We start from the raw sequence: 24782 nt of genomic DNA, 5'->3' as shown, positions 1-24782 counted from the left end.
AAAACTTTCATAAGTTATTTGGGAGGATAGAATAGTAGAGCAATTTAGATAATGGCTTTTATTTTTTTCAAGTAACCTTTTTATTTTGGAATTATTTTACATTTATGGAATAGTTGCAAAGAAAGTATACGGAGCCCCCAGATGATAGTGGGTTTCTGATTCAGACAGCAATGACTTTAAGTCCCAGTTCTTTATTCGTTATTGTGTCCTTAGACAAATTATTTAACCACCCATATACTTAGATGGGGCTTCTTGAATTATAAAATGGCACAATAATACTTGCTTTAGAAGTCTGGGAAAGAAAAAATGATATAAGATGTGGGAAGTGCTTTGCACATGCTTGGGCCTTTGATGTGCTTAATAAACATTAGCACTTACTATTATTGATATGGATGATATATTTGTCTTAAAAAATTAATGAAAACCATACATTACAATAATTTTAAATGGCCAGTGTCTAGCAATTATAGTTTTAGCTCTTCAAAGGATAAATTCCATTCCCTTCCTTATCTTTCTCCTTTTCTTAGGCAGTTGAAGGAGCTCTTAGCTCTAACCTCCACCCAGGCTCAATCCACACCAGGCCAAATGGACCCACCATCTGCTTATCCCACACTGTCAGCAAGCTCTTCCCACCTAAAGAAATGGAAGGAAGATGGAATGGATATAACCATTGCCTTAGCAGTTCAGACTGAATAAAAGGTGGCCAAGAGTCAACAGACATCTATATCTCACAGTTCTGGAGCTGGAAGTCCAAGTTCAAGGTGTCAGCAGATCTGGTGTCTGGTGAGAGCTCATTTCCTGGTTTGCAAAAGATGACCCTCTCATTGTCTCTTCACATAGCAGAGAGCAGAGACAGGAAACAAACTCTCTCCAGTCTCTTCTTATAAGAGCTCCAATCCCATCATGAGGGCTCTATCCTCATGACCTAATTACTTTTCAAAGGCTCCCATCCCCAGATACCATCACCTTGGGGGCAGGGGTTTCAATATGTGAATTTTGACACTGAGTCCATAGCACCCATCCAGGATGAGAGGCTGGAACATTCTTTTGTGGTCTGTTCAAGGGAAGCTCACTGAGGGGGCTCACAGAGCACCATCTCAGGAACTCTGGGCATGGATACAGGACTCCCTTTTCTGTGGGGCTGGGCAATGATCCATAACTCAGCTTCCCAGTGTCACCCTGCTGAGCTGGGAATGAGGTGGAAGGAGAGAAACTAGAAGGCCAAGCAGTGTCTTCTCTTTTCTTCCCTGCCTGTGAACTCTGAGGTGCTGAGGGCCATTTCTCTACCTCACAGACACAGAGAACTCTTAGGACTCCCCCCAGGCCTCTGTATGGTCCATTAGGATCATGCACGTTTACCTTCATCATTAACCAACAGTTACTCCTACTATCTCATTTCTTTAGAAGGAAATACTTCTATCTAGATAGTATTTGGGCTATGCATTCAAAATCAGTTTTCTCAAGCTTCAAAATTTCGTAAACGGTCAGGCATACTTGAATTGTTTCCATATTTCTCTCTGCTACCAGAAGACATTTCTAATGCAGGGGCCATGCTAATCTTCTCTGTATCATTCCAGTTTTAGTATATGTGCTGCAGAAGGGAGCACTAGAAGACATTTCTGATGATCACTTAGCACTCCCCTTGATTAAAACAAAGACACCAGCTCAACACTGAGTGTTTGCTTTTCCTCCTACCCTTCCTTGCCCACATGAACCTGCCTCCCCCACCCCCAGCACATGCTCTCTCTCTCTCTGTTTCTCTCTCAAAGAGAAAGATAGTGATAATTCACCAACATTGGACTTTAGGTCAATTTCAGTTGCCCTTTTCAGTTCCTAACAAACTTAGCAGGGGCATTGGGAAATTATGGGTCATTACAGTCTGAATGGAAATCCCCAGGTCAAGGGTAATAACTTTTCTTCAGTTTAAAAGCTAATGTTGCCCTTATGACAATTCTGAAATACATTTGAAAGTTGTTCCCATCAATGTTTTTTGGAAAGAAGTTAGGCTGCTTGCAATGGAGAACCTGTTGATAGATTAGGCACCTCCACCATGCCATTCACCAAAGATACATAGCAAAATTTGCTACTACAGACATACTTCCTGGTGGTGAGGTACTTCTGGTCCAGATGGCCATTCTGATCAGGTGGTGACTGTGAGGACAGATATTTTCCAAGTACTTTCTATGATAAGACCTAATGCTTATTGAGTACTTACTACCTTATAGGCTCTATCCTTAGCACTTCACATGTGCTGTTTCATTCACCCTGCATGGCAACACTATGAATTGTGCACTATTATTATCCCCACTTTATAGTTGAAGAAACTGAGACAAGAAAGTTTCATTAACTTGCTCACAGGCACACAGGTGGGAAGAAGTGAAACCAGAATTTGAAATAGGGCACACGGACCTGGGAACTCACACTCTTGACCACTGTGTGAAAATATGCCTCACTTCGCTTTGGAGGTCACACTTCTTTAGAAGCCAACATTGAGCTGCAGGCTGGCAGCCTCACCAAAATAACAGTAATTTGAGAGCCATCGAAATCATCCAACAACTTGCAGACATTTCCTCTGTCACCCTCTTTCTCATAACATCCCCACAATGATATCACTGATGGCAGACAACAGAACCACAGCAGTGTCAGGACTGAGGGCTGGATTTTTCTACTTGGCCCTTGATCCCAGGGCTTCTAGACCCAGTACATTCTCTCTGAGCTCCTAAGCCAGTCTTCACCTTCAAAGTTACAACCAGATTGATAGAACCAGAGATGCTCATACTGATGCCAAGTAAGAGCCAAAAAACTATGTAAAAACTCTTTTCATGTTACTACTATGGTGGGGGAGGATGTCATCAGGCCTTCAGTGAAGTAATCATTGTTTCCAAAAACAGGGGAAAAAAGTCAGTTTCCCAGCACTTCAAGTAAATTCATTGGCAAGGAGGCCTCATGGTTTGAGGACAGCCTTGAAGACAGGTGGCTGTGCTTCATTTATTCCCTATTAGGACTTTTCCAAATCCTTTTAACAAGAGTCCCTCTGACTTGTGGAAGGTGGACAAAGAAGGGGAATAGGCAGAATATTGTGGACAAAAGCTCTTACCTCTTTCAAGACAAGGATACAAAGGGTTGGTGCCAGAGTTGAGGTCCAGAAGGAGACATTTCCTCCAGTCAGGTGAGAACCCAGCTGTACTTCTATCTCCAGGAGCTCACAGTCTATAAAACATTCTTATCCTGAGCAGGCCATGTTTCAAAGAAATCTACCTTTGTTGAAGGTAAGAGAGAGAGGTTAATTTTATTCTGTATTGGCGTGTGATTTATTTTGAACTCCAAGACATACTGGATTTACTTTTAGTAGCTCCAAATGCCACGAATGTTCTGGAGGAGGATGGTGGCAATTGCTTAATGATCATAGACCTCCACCAACCAGATAATGTGAAGCAATTCGAGCTGAATAATTAATATGTAATAATTCAGACTTGCTTGGCATGCAGAAAATGCCAAGGAGGCCAACAGATTTGACCTTAAACTTCAGCCATTTGGTAAACAAGTATTCTGTGAGGTTTCATTTAATTTTCATACAGTTTGAGGATGGCATTTCTATTCAGAGGGCAGCTGAGTAAATGATTAGCCAAAACAACTCCTTTTGGCCAAATGAGTCAACTCTGCAATAAACAATCTGGCAGCTTTTTCTTTTTTCTTTTTTCTTTTTTCTTTTTTCTTTTTTCTTTCTTTCTTCTTTCTTTCTTTCTTTCTTTCTTTCTTTCTTTCTTTCTTTCTTTCTTTCTTTTCTTTCTTTTTTTTAAGTTAAGGGGATTTTTTTAAAGCATAGTAACCTTTTCCTCACTTTTATGAAACACTGCCCTATGTTTCCAGGCAGAAAAGCAAAACTTTCAAAAGGTCATGTGATGTCATCTCAGCAATGTAGAAATAAGGAGAAAACCAACTAACAAGCAAAAAGGATGTATCTGATAACGATCTTTGGCAGCATGTCTTAAAGCAGAAAATACGAATATGCATACATATATATGTAATGCTAAGAGGATTTCACCTTGAAACTTCATAGCTGTAATTTCATAATAAAGACCACTTGTTTGTTTGGGCTAGATTAGCCTTTGAGCTGGGTTATACAAGAAATCAAATCCTGTTTCATTATAGGAGGCATTGTCAGTATCCTCCCTGAGTACAAGTTTGAGCAGATGTAGTAGGAGGCAAATCAAGCCTTTTCCTTGTCCCAGGCCAGAGGAGTTAGGACACACAACCACAGTCTGGGATCCCAAAGTCCTCCCATGAGGCTTTGGGGGAGAATGTATTCTCCCCTCCCCACAGGATCATGGCTTGTCCCACACTGGGGACATTGAATTCTTCTGGCTTCTTTCGAGCAATGCTCCTCAACTCGGGGTGATATTCTCCCAGGCGACTTTTGGAAATGTCTGGAGATATTTTTGGTTGTCCTACTGGGAGCTCCAGTGGCACCAGATAAACAAAGCACATCAAAGAGGCATTACAAAATCTCAAGAAATTAAGTAATCACTGGAACCATAGCCTACAAAAGTTAAGCCAGATCTGAGTGCTAAACTTAAACAGGGTGACTGATTGCTAAAATAAGACTTAAATAAGATTTAGAGACTCTTAAGATAGTAATCAAAATGTCTAAGATACAATGAAAATTACTGGCCACACCAAGTACCAGGAAAAGCACAACTTGAATGAAAAAAGGTAATCAACCAACACCAACACAGAGATGAAACAGATATTGGAATTATCTGACAAAGATCCTAAGGAGTCATTGTAAAAATGCTTTAATGAACAATTACAAATTCTCCTGAAACAAATGAAAAATAGAAAATATTGACAAAGAAATAGAAATTATTAAAAAGAACCAAGTTGAAATTATAGAGCTGAAAGATACAATAATAGAAATTAAAAAGCAAAACAAAACAACACACCTCACTGGTTGGGCTTGATAATAGAGTGGAGATAACAGAGGATAAAATCGATGAACTTCAAGACTAATTAAGAGAATTTATTCAATATGAAAAACAGAAAATAGGAAAAAATATATAAACAGAGCCTCAGGGAACTGTGGGACAATAACAAAATCACCAAATTCATGTCATTGGAGTCCCAGAAGGAGAGTGGAAAAAGAGTTGGAATAAAAGAGAATTCAAAAAAAAATAATGGCTGAAAATTTCTCAAGTTTGTGAAAGATATTTACAAAGTTGAACAATCTCCAAAGATGATAAGCCCAAAGACATCCATGCCACAACACATCATAATTACACTTCTAAAAGGTAGAGACAAGGTCATCAAAGCAACCAGAGAGAAAAAACACATCAACCATAAGGGAACACAAATTCAAATAAAAACAGATTTCTCATCTGAAACCATGAAGGCCAGAGGAAAGTTGCACATTTTTCAAGTGCTGAAAGACAAAAACTGTCAACAGTAAATTCTGTATCTTACAAAAGTCTTCAAGAATGAAAGGGGAATGAGACATTCTCAAAAGGAAAACTTAAGAATCTTGTTGCTAGCAGACTTGTCTTTTAAAAAATGGCTAAAGGAAATACAGTTGACCCTTGAAAAACACCAGTTTGAACTTCCTAGATCAACTTAAATGTGGATATTTTTTTTAAGAGTTGACAGCAAGGCCACAAATGTTTATTTACCACTGCGCACCTGAGTCTCCACAGGATCAGATCAAAAGGTGACTGGTGCAGAGACCCCACCTGCTGCTCCCTGAGTACTCATGGAGGCCTACCAAGGCTGTCAGCAGCCCCTGGGGGTCCTAGGACCAGGCAGATCTGCAAGTTTCCCTGTGTGCCAACAGGGTGGTTGGGTCCAGTGCTTGGGACTGGCAGGAGGCTAGGCTGAACAAACGAACAGCCTAGAGGGCAAGGACCACATTGTATAGGGAGTCTGAGCTCTTGATCCTTCATGCCCTAGTCTCTGGAAGCTGCTCAGGGGCAGCTGGGAGCTTCAGGCCCCTACTGGGCTGGCCATGGATCCCTCCTTATGTGCTGCCCTGGGTCTGTGGCCTCCTGGAACCTCAGGCACTCACTAGTAGCCACAGCTGCCAATGTCTACAGGCTGGTGGTATACTTCTAGGTAGATGGGGCAACTGTACTGTACCTCCAGACTTCTGTTGCCACCTGTGGGCCCCCAAACAGCTGATGCTGCAGAGCTGAGGCCAGCAAGCGCAGGAACATCACCATTGTGGGCAGGCCCACCACCGCTGCTGCCCCTTGGCTAGCCCAGCCTACCTATACACAGATTTTTCAATAAATATATAACTAGTACTATAAATGCATTTTCTCTTCCTTATGATTTTCTTAAAAACACTTTTTTCTCTAGCTTGCTTTATTGTAAGAACACCATATATAATACATATACATAATACTTGTTAGTTGACAGTTATGTTGTTGGTAAGGTTTCCAGTCAATAGTAGGTTATTAGTAGTTAAGCTTTTGGAGCATCAAATGCTACATGCAGACTGTATGGGGATTGGCATTCCTAACCTCAGCATTGTTCAAGGGTCATCTGTAATTCATACTGAAGGAAGATGATAAAAGAAGGAAACTTGAAGCATTGGAAAGGATGAAAGACCAATGTAAAGGGCAAAATTATGGTACATACAATAGACTAACTCTTCTCACAAGCTTTGTAAATCATATTTAATGAATAAAACAAAAATTACAACACCATCTGGTGCTCAAGACTATGATATTTAGAGGTGGGAAAAATAAAGGGACTAAAGTGGAAGCAAGGAGTCCACACTTCATTTGAAATGGTAAAAGGTTAATGCCAATAGGCTCTCGTAGGTCATATATGTATATTGCCATGCCCAGAGCAATCACTAAGAAAACTATACAAACAGATACACTCAAAACCACTATAATTTAATCAAGATAGAATACTTAAAAGTATTCAATTAATACACTGGAAGGCAAGAAAGGAAGAACAGAGGTACAGGAAATAAAGGAGACAAGGAATAACAAATAATTACATGGTAGACAACTACCTTAAATGTAAATGGTGTAAATATACCAATTAAAGGGCAGAGACTGAAAAAACAAAACAAAACAAAACAAGACAGAGATTGGCACAGTGAATTAAAAAAAAAACAACCCACCACAACCCATCTATGCTATTTACTAGAAATTCACTTTAATTTCAACAAAATAGGTAGATCGGCAGTAAAAAGATTAAAAAATATGTACAATGTAAGCATCAATTTAAAAAAGAAGGAATGGTAATATTAATATCAGGTGAGGTAGACTTTATCTGAGCAAAGAAACTTACTAGAAGCAAAGAAAGACATTACATAAGGATAAAAGGAGTAATCACCAGGAACGCATAGCAATCCTAAGGATGTATGTACCAAACAAGTGTCTCAAATGCATACAGCAAAACCTGATCGAGCTGAAAAGAGAAATACACAAATCCATAATTATTGTTGGAGATGTCAATACCCCCTTCCAGCAAATGATATAATTATTAGATAGAAAATCAGCAAATCAAAATGAAGTTTATGTATCTGACTATACATGACTCATACATATTTCTATTCAGACTGCCAAAACAAGATAACAGAGGTTAACTGCTGATCTTCTTATGGTGAATTTCCCAGGGGAGCAGAAATTCACATGAGAATTTCAAAAGATTGAAACTAGAATGTGCCGATTGGTTAGCACTGAATATGTTTCTCAATTGTGCCAATTAATTCAGGATGTAAAAATCTGTTGGAACTATCTGAGTTCTCTTATGAAAAACTTAAGCATGTCTGATTAACATGATATTTGCAAAAAACGTGAAATCTGACATGGAGACTGAAAAGGGCATTTCTAGTAAGACAGTTTTACTTTAATAACTTCATCAGACTTCACATAATCAAGTGACACAAACTAATTCAAGCAGGAAAAACTCACCTGAAAATTCTAGAACTTGGGTATAAAACAAAACAATTCAAGAAACAGTGAGAGTTCCCTGGCCTGATTAAGAGCCTTGTATTCTGGTCTCTGCTCCCCCATTAATAGCTCCGTGATTTGGAGTAAGTCCCTTAACCTCTCTGAGTTTTAATTTTCTCCTCTGAAAGATGAAGAGGTTGAATTAACTGACCTCAAATGGTTCTTTCCTGCTCTCAACTTTTACAACAATGTGTCAATTTCGTGCTGGTAAACAGGAAGAGATCTTTGGCCTCTTGACTGAAAATGGATCTTCAAAAAACTGCCAAAGGAGAACTTTGCTCCTCTGAGTGAATATGAGAAGAGCAGCACAGAATGCTGCATTCTCCACTATGAAAACCAACCCCCAGAGCAAAGGGTAAGGCAGGTTTAAATGAGGTTTCCTAGTGCGATAGGCAAAGTGATGGGCCAGGAAAGTTCTCGTAGACTAACAAAGAGGATAGATTCCTCTGTCTTTCAGAGTTGGCTTGGTTTTGTGGCTAGAAACCCACACATGTTCTCACCAAAGAGACTTCAGAAGGGGCCTTCAATAAATGTTCTAGTTTTTTTTTTTTTTTAATTTTATTATGTTATGTTAATCACCATACATCATTAGTTTTTGATGTAGTGTTCCATGATTCATTGTTTGCGTATAACACCCAGTGCTCCATTCAGTACGTGCCCTCTTTAATACCCAACACCAGGCTAACCCATCCCCCCACCCCCTTCCCCTCTAGAACCCTCAGTTTGTTCTAGTTTTTAAAAAGCAGGGTAGTCACAGTGACCTCTGAGAAAAGCAAATGTTCTGAGGTGTGGCATAAATAACCCAACAGATGAAATGCTTCATTCTAACTCATAGATGCATGTACAGCAAATGGACAAAGGCTCCTAGGGATGCAAAATCCACTGAAAAAAAGAGCCTATTTTCCCTGCACCTTGGCTCCAACCGGACATCACACACATGTTTAATTATTTCGAGAATCACTTACCTCTTACCGGAGAGAGGTCCTTTAGAAGTCAGTGAGGTGATACTGAGTCAGAGGCAGCAGGGGTTTTAGGGAAATACAAACAGCTCTGGGTGACTAGGGTGGTAATAATCAGGAAACCCAAGGGCTAGAGACCCCCTAGGTCAATATGAAGAATACCACAATACCAGAATTGATCCTTGCAAACAGATTTTTACCAGCATCCGGAATTTACCTAGAACCATGAATAGTTCTGAGTTCCCAGAGGTGTTATCAGACTCCCCTGGAGGAACTCACTGTCTGGTTGGCTATACCAGTTAGGGTTCCAGCAGGAAAAGGTAGCCCACTCGGAGGGGAATTTAATGATGGGACTCTTTACTGAAGCATGGGCAAAGTTAAGGGAGCCTATAAGGTGTGTGGAGGTATACTAGCTTTAAAGATTTTATTTATTTATTTTTAAGAGAGAGAGAAAAAACAAGCAGGGAGGAGGGACAGAGGGAGAAGCAGATTCCCCACTGAACAGGGAGCCCGATGCAGGACTCGATCCCACATAACCTCAAGAAGGTGAAGTCTACCTACCTCAACCATAACCTCAAGAATTCTGAGCTCTGTCATCCTGATATCCTTCACACCACTGTGCTACCTGTAGCCAACACCATGGAGCATCTTTCAACACCTTGCGTTCTAGTTGGCTCCATGGTATGTGTGGGAGTTGGTGTGTATCTATGGGCTTGTGGCTTACCTCCAGTGCCTTCAGAGGCCAGCCTTGGTCAATTACTCCCTTAGTTCAGTAGATGTCCTGGCTTTAGGAAGCAAGACAATCACCACTCTAGGTACCCCAAGTCCCATTCACACTCGAGGTAACTAACGCCTCAATGAGGTTGATGGCTGACCAGCCCAAGGTCACACAGTAGACTCAAGCCCAGGTTGAGCCCCTGCTTTTTGTACCTCCTCATTTTGTGACTGGCCTAGGAATGGGTTATAATCTCTATTAGACAAAACCGTTGTCCATGCTGTGGCCATGGCTACTTTGCTTAGTGAGATCACATTAATCCTTATCTTCTTCTACGTGGCATCTGGAGTTTCTGATGATTCACTCAATGCATTTATCTTGAAGTCAATCTTCTGTATATTTAGAATGACAGAAAATGTGCAAGATAATTTAGGTTCCATTAGTAGGTTATGCATACCTCTATTATAGTACTTATCACATCATGCTATAATTTTTTTTTTGTTTAGATTTCTGTCTCTGCCACTTGACTGTGAGTTCCTGCAGGGCCTGGGCTGTATCTTCATGTTAGTGTTCAAGTTTCTCCCAAGAAATCAGCAGCTGAACACTTTGAACATAATGTTTTTCATGAGTGAACTGGCTTTATAGTAAGGTTCAGTAGACAAGTATGCCTGATATATACATATTTGTCTACTCGACAAATATTTATTAAGTTTTTACTATGTGTCCAGCACTATGCTAAGCTCTAAGAATCCAAAAAAACACCATCTCTGAACCCAGAGAGATAACACTTCATAAAAGAGATTCATTTCTAATTGCTATGGACTAAATGTTTTGTTTCTCCAAAATATATATGTTGAAATCTTAACCCTTAAAGTGATGATATTAGGAGGTGGGATCATAAGGAGGTGATTGAACCACAAGGGTGGAGCCCTCATAAATGGAATTATTGCCTTAGATGGGATCCCTCATCCCTTCCCACAGATGAAGACGTAGCAAGAAATGACCATCAATGAACCGGGAAGCTCTCATCAGACACTGAGTCGGCTGGCACCTTGATCTTGGACTTCCCAGACTCCAGAACTGTAAGAAATAGGTTTTTGTCATTTATAAGCTACCCAGTCTGGTATTTTTGTCATAGCACCCTGAATGGACTAACACGGTAATAATCCTCACGCAATTTGCAGAGATGCACAGGGTATTAAGGAAGACTAGAGGGGGATATTTAATATGGCTTGGTTGAGGAGATGTTCAGGGAAGAGTTCCTAGAGAACTGAGCTGCGTTTTGGAGGATGATTATGAGACATCCAGTCAAAGACATGTTGAAAGGAGGCCATCAGGGAGAGGAGGTGGTAGGAGCAAAGCACTGGCACATGACCTAGCCAAGTGTGGTTGGAGGAAATAAAATATGAAACCACAGATGAGGCTGGAGAGAGTACCAAAGCCAGATGGGACAGTTTATAAAAAGTTATGAAACTTGGATTCTCTCCTGTAGGTGATATTGGTACAGTAAAGGGATTTAAGCCAGGGAGGAATATGTTAAGATTGGCTTTTTGGGTAGACTCATTTCCTGACCTAGGGAAGAATGGAGTTGGGGATAAGACTAGAATCCAGAAAACAAGTTAGAAGACAGTACCAACTGGGAAGAGATTGGGAAGACTTGAACTAGGGCAGTTGTAGACAGAATGGAAAGAGGAGGGCTGACTTGAGTTTGATTTGGGAGATGAAGTTGGCGGGACTTGGGCAGTGAGGGAGACAGAAGAGACAAAGAAGATTCCCAGGTTGGACAATGGGGTCATCCCCCCCAAAACAGAGGATAGAGACAAAAGGTCAGGTTTAGGACAAACTAGTGAGTTCATTTTAGACATCTTGAGTGTGAGGTGCATCTGACTCATTCAGGGAAATATGCAACAAGTAGTCAAAGACATGTTTGAAGTTTTGTGGGGATGGGGGGAGGGCTGGGAACACAGATATAAAATTTGTGGTTATAGACTGGAAAGTCATGGTAGAAACCATGATAGTGGGCAGCATCACTTGGGTGAGTATGTAGGGAGATGGACAGAGGGCTGAAGCAGCTCCCTGGGAAACATGAACACATAAGGAACTGGCAGAGAAAGAGGAGCTCACAAAAAAAGACTGGGAAGGACAGTCGGAGCTTGTTGGGAGTGTTGAGAGGACAGCTCTGCTCACAGGTGGCTTCCTAGGGCCAGCTTCCCTGACCTCCGACCACTCCCAGTCTCACACTGTTACCCTCCACAGAAGCTACCATAATTATAAATCAACACCTGATTGTATTATTATTTAATGTCCATCTCCCTTACTAGAATAAAAACTCCATCAGGGCAGGGATTGGATCTCTCTTATTCCCCAGGGAATCTGCAGAGCCTAGTAAGTACCTGGCAATTAGCAGTTGCTCAGTCAATAAGTATTTGTGAAATTAAAGATTGGTGTTCTAAACTTCCAGAAGTTAGAGAGTTTTAAAGAAAGTTACTTTTAATAGTCAAGTTATCTGTTCCATTCAAAATGTGAAATATGTTTAGTTTATATTTTTAGTATTTCCCATGAAAAAAGTGTGTATTTCTGTCAAGTTTTTTATTAAGTTAGGAACAATTCTCTTCTCCTCCTAGATATGACACGAAGCCTCCAGATACTTGGAGAGTGGAGAAAGGCTGGCTAACAGCAGATTTATTATGTATTAGTTAATAATAGCATGCACCTAAGTGGTGACACTGTCTTTATTCCCCAAAGCTCCACCTGGTCTCAGAGTAGGAAACAGATGGTCAAAGTGCTTCATGGACATTTATCTGGTTACTCAACCACAGATACAAATTATGATGTGAACATGGCCACAAGGTAGCATTTCCTTTAGACAACATTTTTGTGGAAATTTTTGTAAGAAAATATATTGAATTAAAAAATTACATATTTTCTATATACAAATCCTCATAGATAGATAGATTAATGTTATCAGATTAAAATGTTAACAATTGGATTCCAATATCAAACACTGAACAACGTACAAATAAGTTTAAATAACTGTATCTCTCTCTCTATTTTTTTGAAGGGGGGAGGGGCCGAGGGAAAGGGAGAGAAAGAATTTTAAGCAGGCTTCACACCCAGCACAGAGCCTGATGTGGGGCTAGATCTCATGTGCCTGAGATCATGACCTGAACCAAAATCAAGAGTCAGACACTTCACCTACTGAGCCCCCTAGGTGCCGCAACTGTATAAATACTTATGAAAGACTTCATCTATGGGCATTGAGATTAATGCAGGAAAAAAAAATCCAAGTGTTAAAAGGCCAGCTTCCGGGTTGGATGTACATGTTCCAGAGATTCGGGTCTTTGTCTTCCTCTCTTTTCTCGCTTTTGCCTCAAATTCTTACCCATCTGCAGACTTAGGCTTGAGATTTTTGTATAAAGGGATAAAACCCCTAAATCTATAATGGCATGTACCATGAAAACACCCCAGGGGACATAGCACAATAAGTTATATGTGCACCAAGTTTCAAAACAGATCGGATCCTTTCCTGAGGGCATTTTCCCATGGGCAAGAGAGAGGATAAAAGAGGTATAGCATGGGGTGGAGAAACATCGCCAAGGCAGTCCAAGGGTATGCAGTGCAAACATTGCTTCTTTGTTGTCAGGCACACTGGGTAGAGTGCAAACTGCACCTCCGTCTCTTGCTACTTTTTGAGCTTCCTTTTAGCAGCCCCATCTGAAAACGAGGTTCATCATAGTGAGGTTCAGAACAGTGCTTCCTTCAAACTGGTGTTTAGAGTGTTAAATGAGCTAGTATGTATAAAGCACTTGGAGCAAGGCCTGTCACATAATAAACACTGTCAAAGCATGAGCTGCTCTATTTCCACTTTTAACCTAGGCCATGAAATTGTGCAGAGTTTTATGTCACCTTTGCCAGATCATCCTTTCCCTTGGGAACACTTTCAATGAAGACCCTCTACTGCTGGCTCAGGTTTGTTCTCCCCACCCCTGGCCACCATATACCCTCTCTCTTGATGACTCTTAGGAGGTGAGTTTGGTTTTGTTTTGCCCTCCATGTGTGGCCTCTAGTTCTTTCTCCCAGTACTTGTTAGCCCTGATTAAATCATTGAACAGCACCAGCTCCAGATTTACATAAGAGCATTGGGAGCCTTTCCCTCGGGGATTTGCTCAGAACCCTCTGAGTTAGTTGCCCAGGGAAACAAGCTGGTGATGTCATAAGGTATCACACTTCTAGTGCTCTCTCAGGTACCTTCTGCTGAGCTTGAGCAGGGCCCGGTTCTGTAAAGTCTGCCCAGCCTAAGCACATTCTCGTCCTCTCTAAGGCAATGCAGAGACCCCCACTCTCTCCCAGCAATGTCTAAACTCAGGTATGTGGGCCATGACTACACACCTCTTCCTATGCTTCTTTGGCCACAGATCTCTTGCTATGCGTCTTTCTTCTCAGGGCACAGAAACACCCTTGTAAATGATCTGGGTCAACCCTGGGTAACCTTTGGTTCTCTAAGGTATAGATACAAAACTAAAAAAAAAAAAAAAGCCTTGGGGCTGCTCCCTGGAGGAGCAGTTTGTTACAGATTTTATAGGGCCCTAGAGACCTCAGGAGCAAGATTATAATATCCTTTCCCTTTCTACTGACCTCCCTCTGTGCCATAAACATGCCCATAATCTCTCCCGTCTAGTCTATCAACCTGATCCTAATCTCTCAAGAAGTATTATTCCAACTTCCTTGTTCCGTCCAGATAAAAAGGAAAGAAGAGGATATGGCCCTGACAGTATTGATTAGAGTTCATTGGTGTTTCACAATAAGGTCCCTTAACTCCCACCCCAGCCAAACAGTGCAAAGTGCAGATCTTGCCTCCCCCACCCTGCTCCTTTTCAAAGCCTAAGCGTTGAAACTTATGCAAATCTGGGGATTACTTATCATTATTTAAATGAAAGCATCTGAAAACCAGCAATAATCCTGTCTCCCAAGTTTATCAGGGAGGGAGCCTATGAGAGAAGCAAAATTCAGTCTTGTTGGAACTCCCAAATCCCAGAGGGGTGTGTTTTACAGCTCTCGGGCATGCTTTATGACTCCGGCTGTGACCCGCAGAAGGACACCAGAGGAAAGCTACCCGGGTCATTCGCGACTCCCCGGTCAGAGCCATGACGAGGACTTGGACCTGCATATACCACTTCCTTGTGTCGAGCTGGTATATTTTTCTCAATTATTACATCTCACAAAAAGGAGGAAGAGACCAGCAGAAATCCAAAATCTTTCTCAATGGCGGACAGTGGAAGTATTTGACATTGCTAAATCTGGTAAGTCCATATGACCGTACCAGGAAGCAAGTTTTTGTCTATAGTAACAGTGTTTTTACACATATGACCTTTGAGTTTTATTAAATACAAAATTCCATTCTCTTTCTTCCTTCTTCATTGTCTGTGAGTTTTGGCTTTCTTTTTGACTTGATAGTTTGCTCTGAGAAACCCAGTTCAGAAGTTATCGGTTCCTATCTTTTGTGCTAATTGTTAAACACTCTTTTGAAAAGAATCATATCTTGGAGTTCTTCTCAGATGAGCTCAAATGGAAAAACTAAATTAATGGTTTCACCATGGGATTGACTACAAACACAAGCGGGATTTTGAACTTTGCTTGGGGAAATCTGTGAGGGAAGGCAGAGTGGCGTATGTTGCGTGGGAAGCACAATTTCCAATGGGGGAATGATGCCATTTTCCAGCACAGACTCACAGATTTATCTAAGAAAAGCAAACACATTTTGCCATGTTCAGATCCCACTTCAATTTTTTATAGGCTCAGGCTCCATCTTAAAGGATGAATCACTCAACCAAATGGCAAATACACATTTTCAACAATTTACCAACCAATCCTATGACTCAATTCCTTCTTGTCTCTGTAGCCCAGCTGACCACATTCTGATGAATGAAGTGTGAATGAATGGGAAAAAAATAGGTTTTTAAAAACTGTTTTGGGAGTATGTAAAAATATTAAAGTTAAAAGCTAAAAATAGTACAGCCTTTGGGGATGCTAATTAATGTTTGAGATTTTTTAACTAAAATGTAGGGTGCCATAAAAACCTCTGATTTCAGAAACTAGGCAAAATATTCCAATCCTTGGGAATCACAATCCTAAGCAGAGGTTATGCATGGTCAGGAAAAGTGACACTCTACAGTGCTAAGGAGGGGAAATTCAGATTCAAATCCAAGGGGCCTGGAGGTTTTGCTTCCTCCTCTCTGGACACTTGCTGGCTTTTGATTTGGGCTTGAAAGATTTGAGCCCTGGCAGCTCTTGTGTACTTGAAATTATGAAGGTGACTCTTTCTTTCAATCATAGAATTTTATAAAACAAACACACAAATAAAAAACCACAAAGAAATGCTTTTTTGGAGCTAGGATAATACAGTGAAAACCTCAGCTTTGAGTATCTATTGGCTTTATATTAAAAATAGTCAACTAAGGGCCCTTGGGTGGCTCAGTCGTTAAGCGTCTGCCTTCGGCTCAGGTCATGATCCCAGGGTCCTGGGATCGAGCCCCACATCAGGCTCCCTGCTCAGCGGGAAGCTTGTTTCTCCCTTTTCCACTCCCCCTGCTTGTGTTCCCTCTTCCGCTATCTCTCTGTCAAATAAAGCCTTTTAAAAAAATAGTCAACTAAAAGACAGGGAGGTCTGTAGCCAGGATTGATGGTGGAATCTAAACCAAATTCCAGTATGGATGTCCCACCTCACAGTAAGCATGGCTGAGAACAGACTTTCCACCTACTACCATGAACCAGCTCCCTGACTTCTTCATTCTCAGTTCCATGCCCCAGAGCCCTCATATTTCCAAGAATGGAAAAAAACACTTATCTTGTCAAAGACACTATTCTTTCCTAGTAATAATCCCCTTTTCGCTTCCCTGATGAATCAGCCACCAAATCCTATGTTTTTCCTTTCCTTAGGTTCATTCCCTTCTTCCCCAATCTTACTATCCCTCTAATTATAGGCTCTTATTAATTTGTACCTGGGTGACGAGATTATCTCTTCATTGCCCTCTTATTAGCAATCCATCCGTCAACCTCTCAGATTCCAGATTCATCTTTCCAAAGCACTGGTTTTGGTTTGGTTTTGTTATAAACATCATGAGCCTGCTTGCACAATCAAACTGTAAATGGCTCTAAAACAGGAGTTTTGTCTCCTAACATTCTACATTGTATTTGCTACAGTGGCTGGTGCAGAGTGCCCCCAGAAGAAAAATTAAGTGACTTGGTATGTTGACTGCACTGACCTTAGGCGTTTTCTGCCTTCCTGAGCAGTATTATCTCTTCTGACATCTTTTGTCTCTTGAAATGAGCAGAGAGGGCCTTGCTTACCTGTGGCTGTTTCCCTTCCGGGCTCTGTTAGGTGCCATCTTGAAAGTATGACTTAATGCAAAGTTTTCTAATTGGTGAAGATGGGTTGACTGTGTTTCAGAGGATCAATTTAAAGATAGATTCCAAATATGTTACTCAAGCTGAGATCCTGGGCCTTAACATTTCTCGCTCTTAAGGCCTCATGGGCTGATTTAATAGTTGTGTTTCCTAATGATTAATTGGTGTTAACTAATGATTAATTATTAGTGAATAGTTGTATTTATAAAGGCACAGAGTCTCATAACTGGCTGTAATACTCTTAAATTTATTTTATGTAAGCTTGTTGAAGTCAGTACCCTTTCCTGCTCTCCAGGAAAGTTACCCCCCTCCCTTTAAATAGCTTTAATTTTTACTTGGCTGAATATCAGTTATGCCTCATTTCAAGAGCACAATCCACCTTAGTGCAGGTCAACATTCTGAGCATCCCCATTTTCTTCTTGAAGCATCCTATAGCATTCAAAGAGAAGACACACAGGATTGGTGGCAGGGGGTGGCATGGGAGGGGTGCCACTGAGAGTTGGTGACAGTGACCAATTCCTGCCCAGTGCCCAAGGAGAGTAAAGAAAAGAGAGGGGAGATCTGAGTTTTTGCCTAATGAGGGAGTATACCCACCCTAGGGAAGAGGCAGCCAATTCTCTGTTGGGAGAGAGAGGCTGTGTAGCTGCATGGTTATAAGCATGAGCTCTACTGTCGTGAGTTTCTGGGATGGCACCTCAGCTCTACCACCTCCAGGGTCTATGATCCTGGGCTAGGTATTTCTTTGTGTTTTGCGTTTCCAAATCTGCCAAATAGAAATAAAAGGACTGCCTCATCACAGAATGGCCATGAGGGATGCATGACTCAACACGCAGGAAGCTCTCAGAATGCTGTTCACACTGGATGATGAGGAGCAAAGATAGGAGGGTGGTGATGAGCTTCTAGTTTCTCATCTTTGAGTAGAGGCCATGCAGAAGGCAAGGTGATTTAGTGGAACATGGGTCACCTCACAGCACCTTGGTTGGTGGGTTCTAGATCCAGGCAAGAGTTGCCCACCCGCCTCACTGCTCGGGTTCTCTCTCTGCAGGGTGCATGCTCCAGCTTCCCAGCCAGAGGATGGCCACTGTGGAGCCACCTAATTTAGCTGTACAGGTACAGCCTTCAGGCGCTGGGGCCATCCTGGGAGTAGAGTTGGCAGGCTCCAGCAGAGAGCAGTGAGTCATGCTGAATGGGGATGCCCCTGAAGCTGGGTGTGGAGACATGGCAGTGCTGTGGACATCCTCAGGGTGCTCATGTCAGTTCAGGCTTCCAGTGCCTGGGACTTCCACAAATGTTGGGTCCCCTCCTCTCTATCCACTCCATTTCCATCCAGGGACTGCCCCTGACCTCAAGGAACTTAGGAGGTGGGGATGGAGGGGAATTTTAGCTACAATTTAACCTGTTGGCTTTATACAGTGTACTGGGTTTTCCTCTTTTTAAAAATAAAATTCCTCCTGAAACATTGTGCCACATAACTGGGATCTCCAGGGGAGATTCTGGGTGGCCCCTCCCCCCTTAACCAACAGAGACACGACCTTTCCCACCATTTATCATGAAGTTGCCCAAGCCTCGTGCAGTTCTGACCTCTTTCTCCTCAAGCTGTCACCCTGACAACAGCAACTTCATCACATAGGTCCTCAGAGATCGCAAAGCAGGACCGGGGGAAGAGAAATCCTTGAGGACCTTCCACTGGTCCAAACTCCAAAGCAGCTCACGAACAATGAGAAGACAGGGATCCATTTATGTTACAGGACCCACTTGGGGCCAACCTTTAATTTCCATCATCAGGCGAATACATTCATCTGTGGAACTTTAAGCTCAACTCCTAAGCTCAGGAATACACTTGACTGTCTATTCACAAAAATGCTTAAGGCCACTGTTTTCAGCTCTCAGATAGCTGAAAGGATGACAACTGATGGCAGGAAATTGCCACCACCAACACCCAAAATAAAATAGCTGTAACTTAACTGGGCAACCGTGACATTCTGGTAGGTTCTTTACACACCGTAGAGAGGTCAGTGATTGAAGATCCAGCTTCTGGAGCCAGGCTGTCTGGGGGTGAATGCTAGCTCTGCTGTTCAGTTGCTGTGTGATCTTGAGTGAGTTACCTAACATCCCTGAGCCTCAGTATCCTCATATGGAGTGGATGCCTTGGTGTGGCCCCCAGATCCCCCCATGGCCCCAGCATCAAGGTACTCATTCCCCAACTTCCGGGAGGAGTGTTGGCTGCTGATGATTCACAGCTAAGGTCCTGTCCCAGAAATGCCCTTAGCAGAAGGGAGCTGCCTACACAAGGCTCAAGGCCCTCCCTGGGGTTGCTGCATCCAATGACTGGCTGATTTGGGGTAGAAAGGCCAGGCTCCAGGACGACTCTGAAGCGCCAGCTCAGCTCCACAGCTCCTTTGGGGCCCAGCTGATTCCATGCAAGGGCACTGCCTTTCATCTTTTCCTGCTGCTCTTTCCTGCTCCCCCTGCCCCTTTCCCTCCCTCTCACAGCTGTTCTGAGAGCACTCCTCAATGAACACTCTGCAGGCAGATCTAAGAATCTGCTTCTGTTTCCCAAGGAACCTGACCTACATGATGTAAAATAGTAAACATACAGAAAGGGTTCCTCCTCCTCTTTCTCCTCTCTTCTTCTTAATAAAGACACATGAGCACAGAACCCGCCCTAGCCTGTACTATGTCTAATACAGTTTCTGAGTCTCTGACACCTAACAGGCACTCTGTGAATGTTGGTTGCACGAATAAATGACCAGAACCTGGGTCTACCTGGTCAGAGTCACTTTCTAGGGAACCCCAGCCCACCTGTAAGGGAGCCTACCCACAGCCTACCCATCCTGCTGTTACTCTGAAGCCAGTGGTCAGCCGCTATGCAACCCTGGCTGAACATTCTTAGAATTCTTTTTCCAACCTGTCCTTCAGTGTTCTCTTGGTTTCTTCTCTTTTCTTTTCCCCCTCCTCTTCATGCCAGCCTATATTCTTCATATCATTTCTTCTGTGTTTTTTATCTCAGTTCTTTACTTAAGCTAAATGCACATGAATGATGCTTGAAACAGTCTATTACATATATAGTGCAGATCTATTTTAGCAAAGACTTCCTCTACCTGCCCCCAAACTACCCTCACTGCCACAGTTATAGAAAATACTCACCACAATTAGTCTCCATTTGCTCTTTTATTCTGGCATAGTCTCCCACTGCAAGTCTTGCATCATTTCAAAGGCAAGACCTAAGAAAGTCCCAGCCTGTTCAAGTCAGGCACAGAGCTGGGCTGGGCGTTGGGTGACTTGACTCATCCAATAAGATTTGTAATGTCTTGTTCAGGAAACTTGTGGAATCTCCCTCTCTGGAATTATTTTTTAAATAGAAGAAATTCTCATTTCCTGAGATAGTTGAAGAAGGTTCTGGCTTAAAGGCAAAGAAATTAACTTGATGACTTAGAAAGGCGAAGTTTCCATCATTTCAAGATTTTTGTGAATCTTGTGAAGACACGTGAATGTAAAAACAAAATTTCCTTTAGCTATGGTTTCTTAAATTGCACTACTTATAAAAAATGTAATTCAGCCTTCCCAGGTGGTAAATTTTTTAGCGAGCAGCAAAAACGGAAGCCAGCTAACAAACTTAGACCAGCAACATTTCAGAAAAAGGCACAAGGAACAAACAGACTTAGAAAAGAATTGGTAGAAGAGATAAATCACAGAGCTGTAGCTTGAAATAAACCCTGATCGAGATACCATCAGCTCTGCTTTCTTGGGCAGCCCAAATAGTTGAGAAATGTAAATGACAGTCATTTTGTTGTGATATTCTTCAAAGGAGGCCGGTTGTTGCCATCTTGTTTCATCACTACTGTGTTGGTCTGCTCGGACTGCCAAAGCAAAGTACCACAGCCTGGGTGACTTAAACAACAGAAATTAATTTTCTCACAGTTCCAGATGCTGAAAGTCCAAGATCAAGACGTCTGCAGAGTCGGTTTCCCCTGAAGCCCCACCCACGGCCTGCAGATGGCCACTTTCTTCTCCCCGTGTCTTCACGTGGTCCTGCCTCATGGTGCATGTGGTCTGCATCCTAGTCTCCTCTTCTTAGAAAGACACCAGTCATACTTGATCAGGACCCACCCTGACTGACCTTGTTTTTGCGTATTTACTTCTTTAAAGACCCTATTTCCACATACAACCACTGAAGGTTATAACTTCGACATAAGAATTTTGAGGGGACACAGTTCAGTCCCTGATAGCTACCATTTTCCCCCTTGACTGTTCTTTCTGTGCTTGTTTTACAAACACTTCATTGTATTGTCGTTAGGGGATGAGCAGACCCATGTCGCATTGGGTGAGTTGATACTAACCTGTCCTCAGGGCCCTCCAAGAAACCTCCCCATTGAAGGAGCTCATGGCGCCTCCCTCTCCTTGCCCTCCAGCTCTGCTGTGTGGCTCCTCTCTGCCCTAGTTCTGGCTTATTTCTCTTGGCAACACCCTAGCGCCTCCCTCCTGAGTTCCTTTGTGAGGGCTCCACAAATATTCCTTGTTCATACAGTTGATGGCATGTCAATGCAGATTGAGATCAGTGGGGACGAGGCTGCTCCACGTACACAGTTAGCATATACATGTGAGTGGGGCTGGCGGTGGGGGGTGGGAGTGTGTGTGGGGAGAGGTGGAGAGGTGATTGGCAAATTTGCAGTGTGGAGAAAAGTTTTATTGTTGAAGGAGAAGCCAGGGAGGCTCTGAGTCATGTGTTCGTTCCTGCCAATCCAATTTCCACATTTTTGGGAAGAGCCAGAGAAAGTTAGGACGAGCTTGACTCATGGTGACTCTAGGAAGCTCTTGCTAAGGAAAGTGGTCACACACGGACTTCACATGCTGGGTGGAGGTAGCCTCTCCCCAAAGACGGAAAACCTGGCAGACGCTCAGTGCTCAGTACGTGATTAATTGCTCTGTTGATAGAAGAGCACGGGCCTCCGCGCCAGGGCCCAGGCCCCATGCCCGCCTTCCTAACTAAAACAGCTGCCTGCTGTGGCCTGAACCGCTGGAAGTGAAACCAGGGATGAGGTGAGAGCTGCTCTGGGGGAGTGGAAAGAGTGGAGGAGGAGGTGACTTCCTCTAACATCCATGTACAAAAGACTGCTCCAAATTCTACAGCCCGAGGGCTGAATGTCAAAAGTAGATGATGAACTATATCTAAAACTAATGATGTAATGTATGGGGATTAACATAACAATAAAAAAATTTTTAAAAAAAGTAGATGATGAGTATTGGGGTGGCCACCTCTTTGTGACATGTAAAACTGTTGCCCACCCCTCTCTGGAACCACCCTTCTGGCTCAAAACTTCCTCCTCCCTTCAGGGACCATGGGACTCTTGTACCTTCTCGGTTTTCTACCAGCTGATCATTCTTTGCTACTTTGCTGTCCCCTTGCCCCTCATGCCCTGTAGATGAGGGCATTGCCCCTGCATTCACTTTCCACTTCTCTCTCTCTTTCTCCAAGCTCATCCCACCAGGAGGGTTCGCTCCCTGGATCTTCACTGTCCCACCTCTATTGGGAAGGCCAGATCCAAATGTCCAAACAGAAGTTCCTCTACGCAACTGGTTCTCAACCTTAGTGGTCCCAGTTAGAATCACTTGGGAGAATTTTTAGAAATCCTGAAGTCCAGGCCACACCTCTTAGGAAATTAAAATCTCTGGGGGGATAGGTTGAAAATCAGGCATCAGTGTTTTTCACAGTCATTTTTAATTCTCCCACCAAGAGATAGTTGCCTTTCTTCCAACCTCCCACGGTGTTTTACCTAAACCGTTCTTAGAAACCTGACTTTTGGGTGCCTGCGTGGCTCAGTTGATTGGGCATCTGCCTTTGGCTCAGGTCATGGTCCTGGGGTCCTGGGATCAAGCCCTGTGTCGAGCTCTCTGCTCAGTGGGGAGTCTGCTTCTCCCTCTCCCTCAGCTGCTCCCCCTGCTTGTACTCTCTCTCTGTCAAATAAATGATTAAAAAAAAACAAAAGAAACCTGACTTTTTTTTTTTTAAAGTCTGATTCAAGAACCAGACTCTGGGTTTTGAATCCCCATTTACCCACCATGAGACTTAAGGGAAGTTTGTTTATGTCTCTATGCCTCAGTTTCCTTATATGTAAAATGGGTTGGGAGAGAGCACAATAATAAGACTTACCTCATAAAGTGGTGATGAGAAATTTAAAAACCTAGATCAGAGCCTGACATATAACAAGAAATCAATGAAAGTCTGTTATTATGGCTTTGAGTAGTCAATAGGAATTTTCAGTGATAAATTTATGTCTAATCCAGTGAGCGTTTCCAGAAATTTAGCATATGTAAGGATCACCTAAGGAGTTTGTTAACAAGTTGCTGGACCCCACTCCCAGAGATTCTGATTCCATAGTCTGGGGTGGGGCTGAGGTCCTGCATTTCTCACAAGCTTTTGGGTGACACTGGTGCTGCTGGTCTGAGGACCCAGCTGGGCATATGGCTGGCCCAATTCACCTCTGGATCCTCCCTCACCCACCCCTTCAGGCTAAAGAATGGGAGGAGGCCAGCTCTGCTAGAACTTCTTTTTCCTAGAATTCAGACCTTAGAGGTCATTCCCCAATAGCCAACCTGATCCAACCTGAGAGCAATGCCCTAGGTTCCAGACCTTGCCTGATTCATACTCTCAGAGCAGAGTCTTGATTGCCCCTTTTGTACCCAGAGCTTTCACGGAATAGGATGGGATCTAGTGCAAGTACAATCAAAACCAACCATAACTCTGTATTGTGACCCATGAGGCCTTCAATCAAAAGCCACAGATTTGTGCAAAACAGTAAGAATGGGCACTTTGCCCTTAGCTGGTCTTACTTTGCTGAAAAGGGCCCTACTTCTCTTTGACCTCACCTCCAGGACCTCATGGTACTTAGTGATGCACCAGAGCCCCTGGCCTGCTCTATCCCTGTGGATTTAAATCACTCCCTTAGCCAGATTTTCTTTGTAAGGCCTTCAGGCACCCCCTTTCAATCAGAGAAGGACATTGGCTTCTCTCTCAGATAAGCAAGACGCCATTTTGTGAATCTCCCTCAGGAGATCACAGAGCTCCTTTGTGGCGCTCTTGACCCTGATTCCAGCTTCTTTAATGAGATTGCAGCACTGGGCATTTAACTTTTTTTTTCTTCCTGGGAAGAGGCCAGAATATGTCCACCATTGTGTCTGGCTCTTTGCCCTTGTGCTGTTTATTTGGTTTTGCCTACCTCCGTGCAGCTAAGGTATCTCTCATTACATTCTCCTTTTAAGCTGACTCTTTATTTTGTTTCCATTTTAGCTCGAGTCCATTACACTAAATACTGTACACATTATTATCCCCTAAACGACTTTACTCAATCAGTTTTAGCGAGCAAGGTCAGGGCCCACTGAGCTGGAAGACCAGCCCTTGAATTGGCTCTCAACCAACACAGCCAACAGCCCCCTCCTTCTCAAATCAACATTGCTCCCAGAGGGATGGAGCTTTACGTCAGTGAAGAATGTATTAATTAAAGCAAATGAAAATGCCCTCATTTGTTGTAATGAATTTAGCTCTTGCAGGCCATTTTCTACGGGGTCGCCTGCATGGAAGATGTGCTAAAAAGAATTAAGGGGGAAAAAGACATTAAGTTCATGACCGCCTTCAGAGACCTGCTTTTTACCACGCTGGCTTTTCCGATCTCCACAGTAAGTCACAAAGATGTGTTAGTGATATAATACACATGTCCATTTGGATGAACAACACCTCTCCTGGGC

The 24782-nt window shown here is 42.7% G+C and overlaps 1 protein-coding gene and 1 pseudogene across 1 annotated transcript in view; one reads left to right on the top strand and one right to left on the bottom strand.

The window, feature by feature from the left end:
* Nucleotides 1–1498: 1498 nt before the first annotated feature.
* LOC116645060 lies at nt 1499–1607 on the bottom strand (annotated as a pseudogene).
* A 12920-nt stretch (nt 1608–14527) lies between these two features.
* The window catches only part of ADTRP (androgen dependent TFPI regulating protein), a 59092-nt gene continuing 48837 nt past the window's right edge, over nt 14528–24782 (top strand). The window contains exons 1-2 of the mRNA XM_032425002.1: nt 14528–14935; nt 24579–24713. Coding sequence (XP_032280893.1) covers nt 14780–14935; nt 24579–24713 — 291 coding nt within the window. The 5' untranslated portion in view covers nt 14528–14779. The remainder of the gene's footprint in view (nt 14936–24578; nt 24714–24782) is intronic.

This window comes from Phoca vitulina, unplaced genomic scaffold, assembly GCF_004348235.1.
Source record: "Phoca vitulina isolate PV1807 unplaced genomic scaffold, GSC_HSeal_1.0 scaffold31, whole genome shotgun sequence".
NCBI classification, from domain to species: Eukaryota; Metazoa; Chordata; class Mammalia; order Carnivora; family Phocidae; genus Phoca; species Phoca vitulina.
The sequence above is the reverse complement of the archived record's forward strand: the minus strand, read 5'-3'. Positions and strand labels throughout refer to the sequence as shown.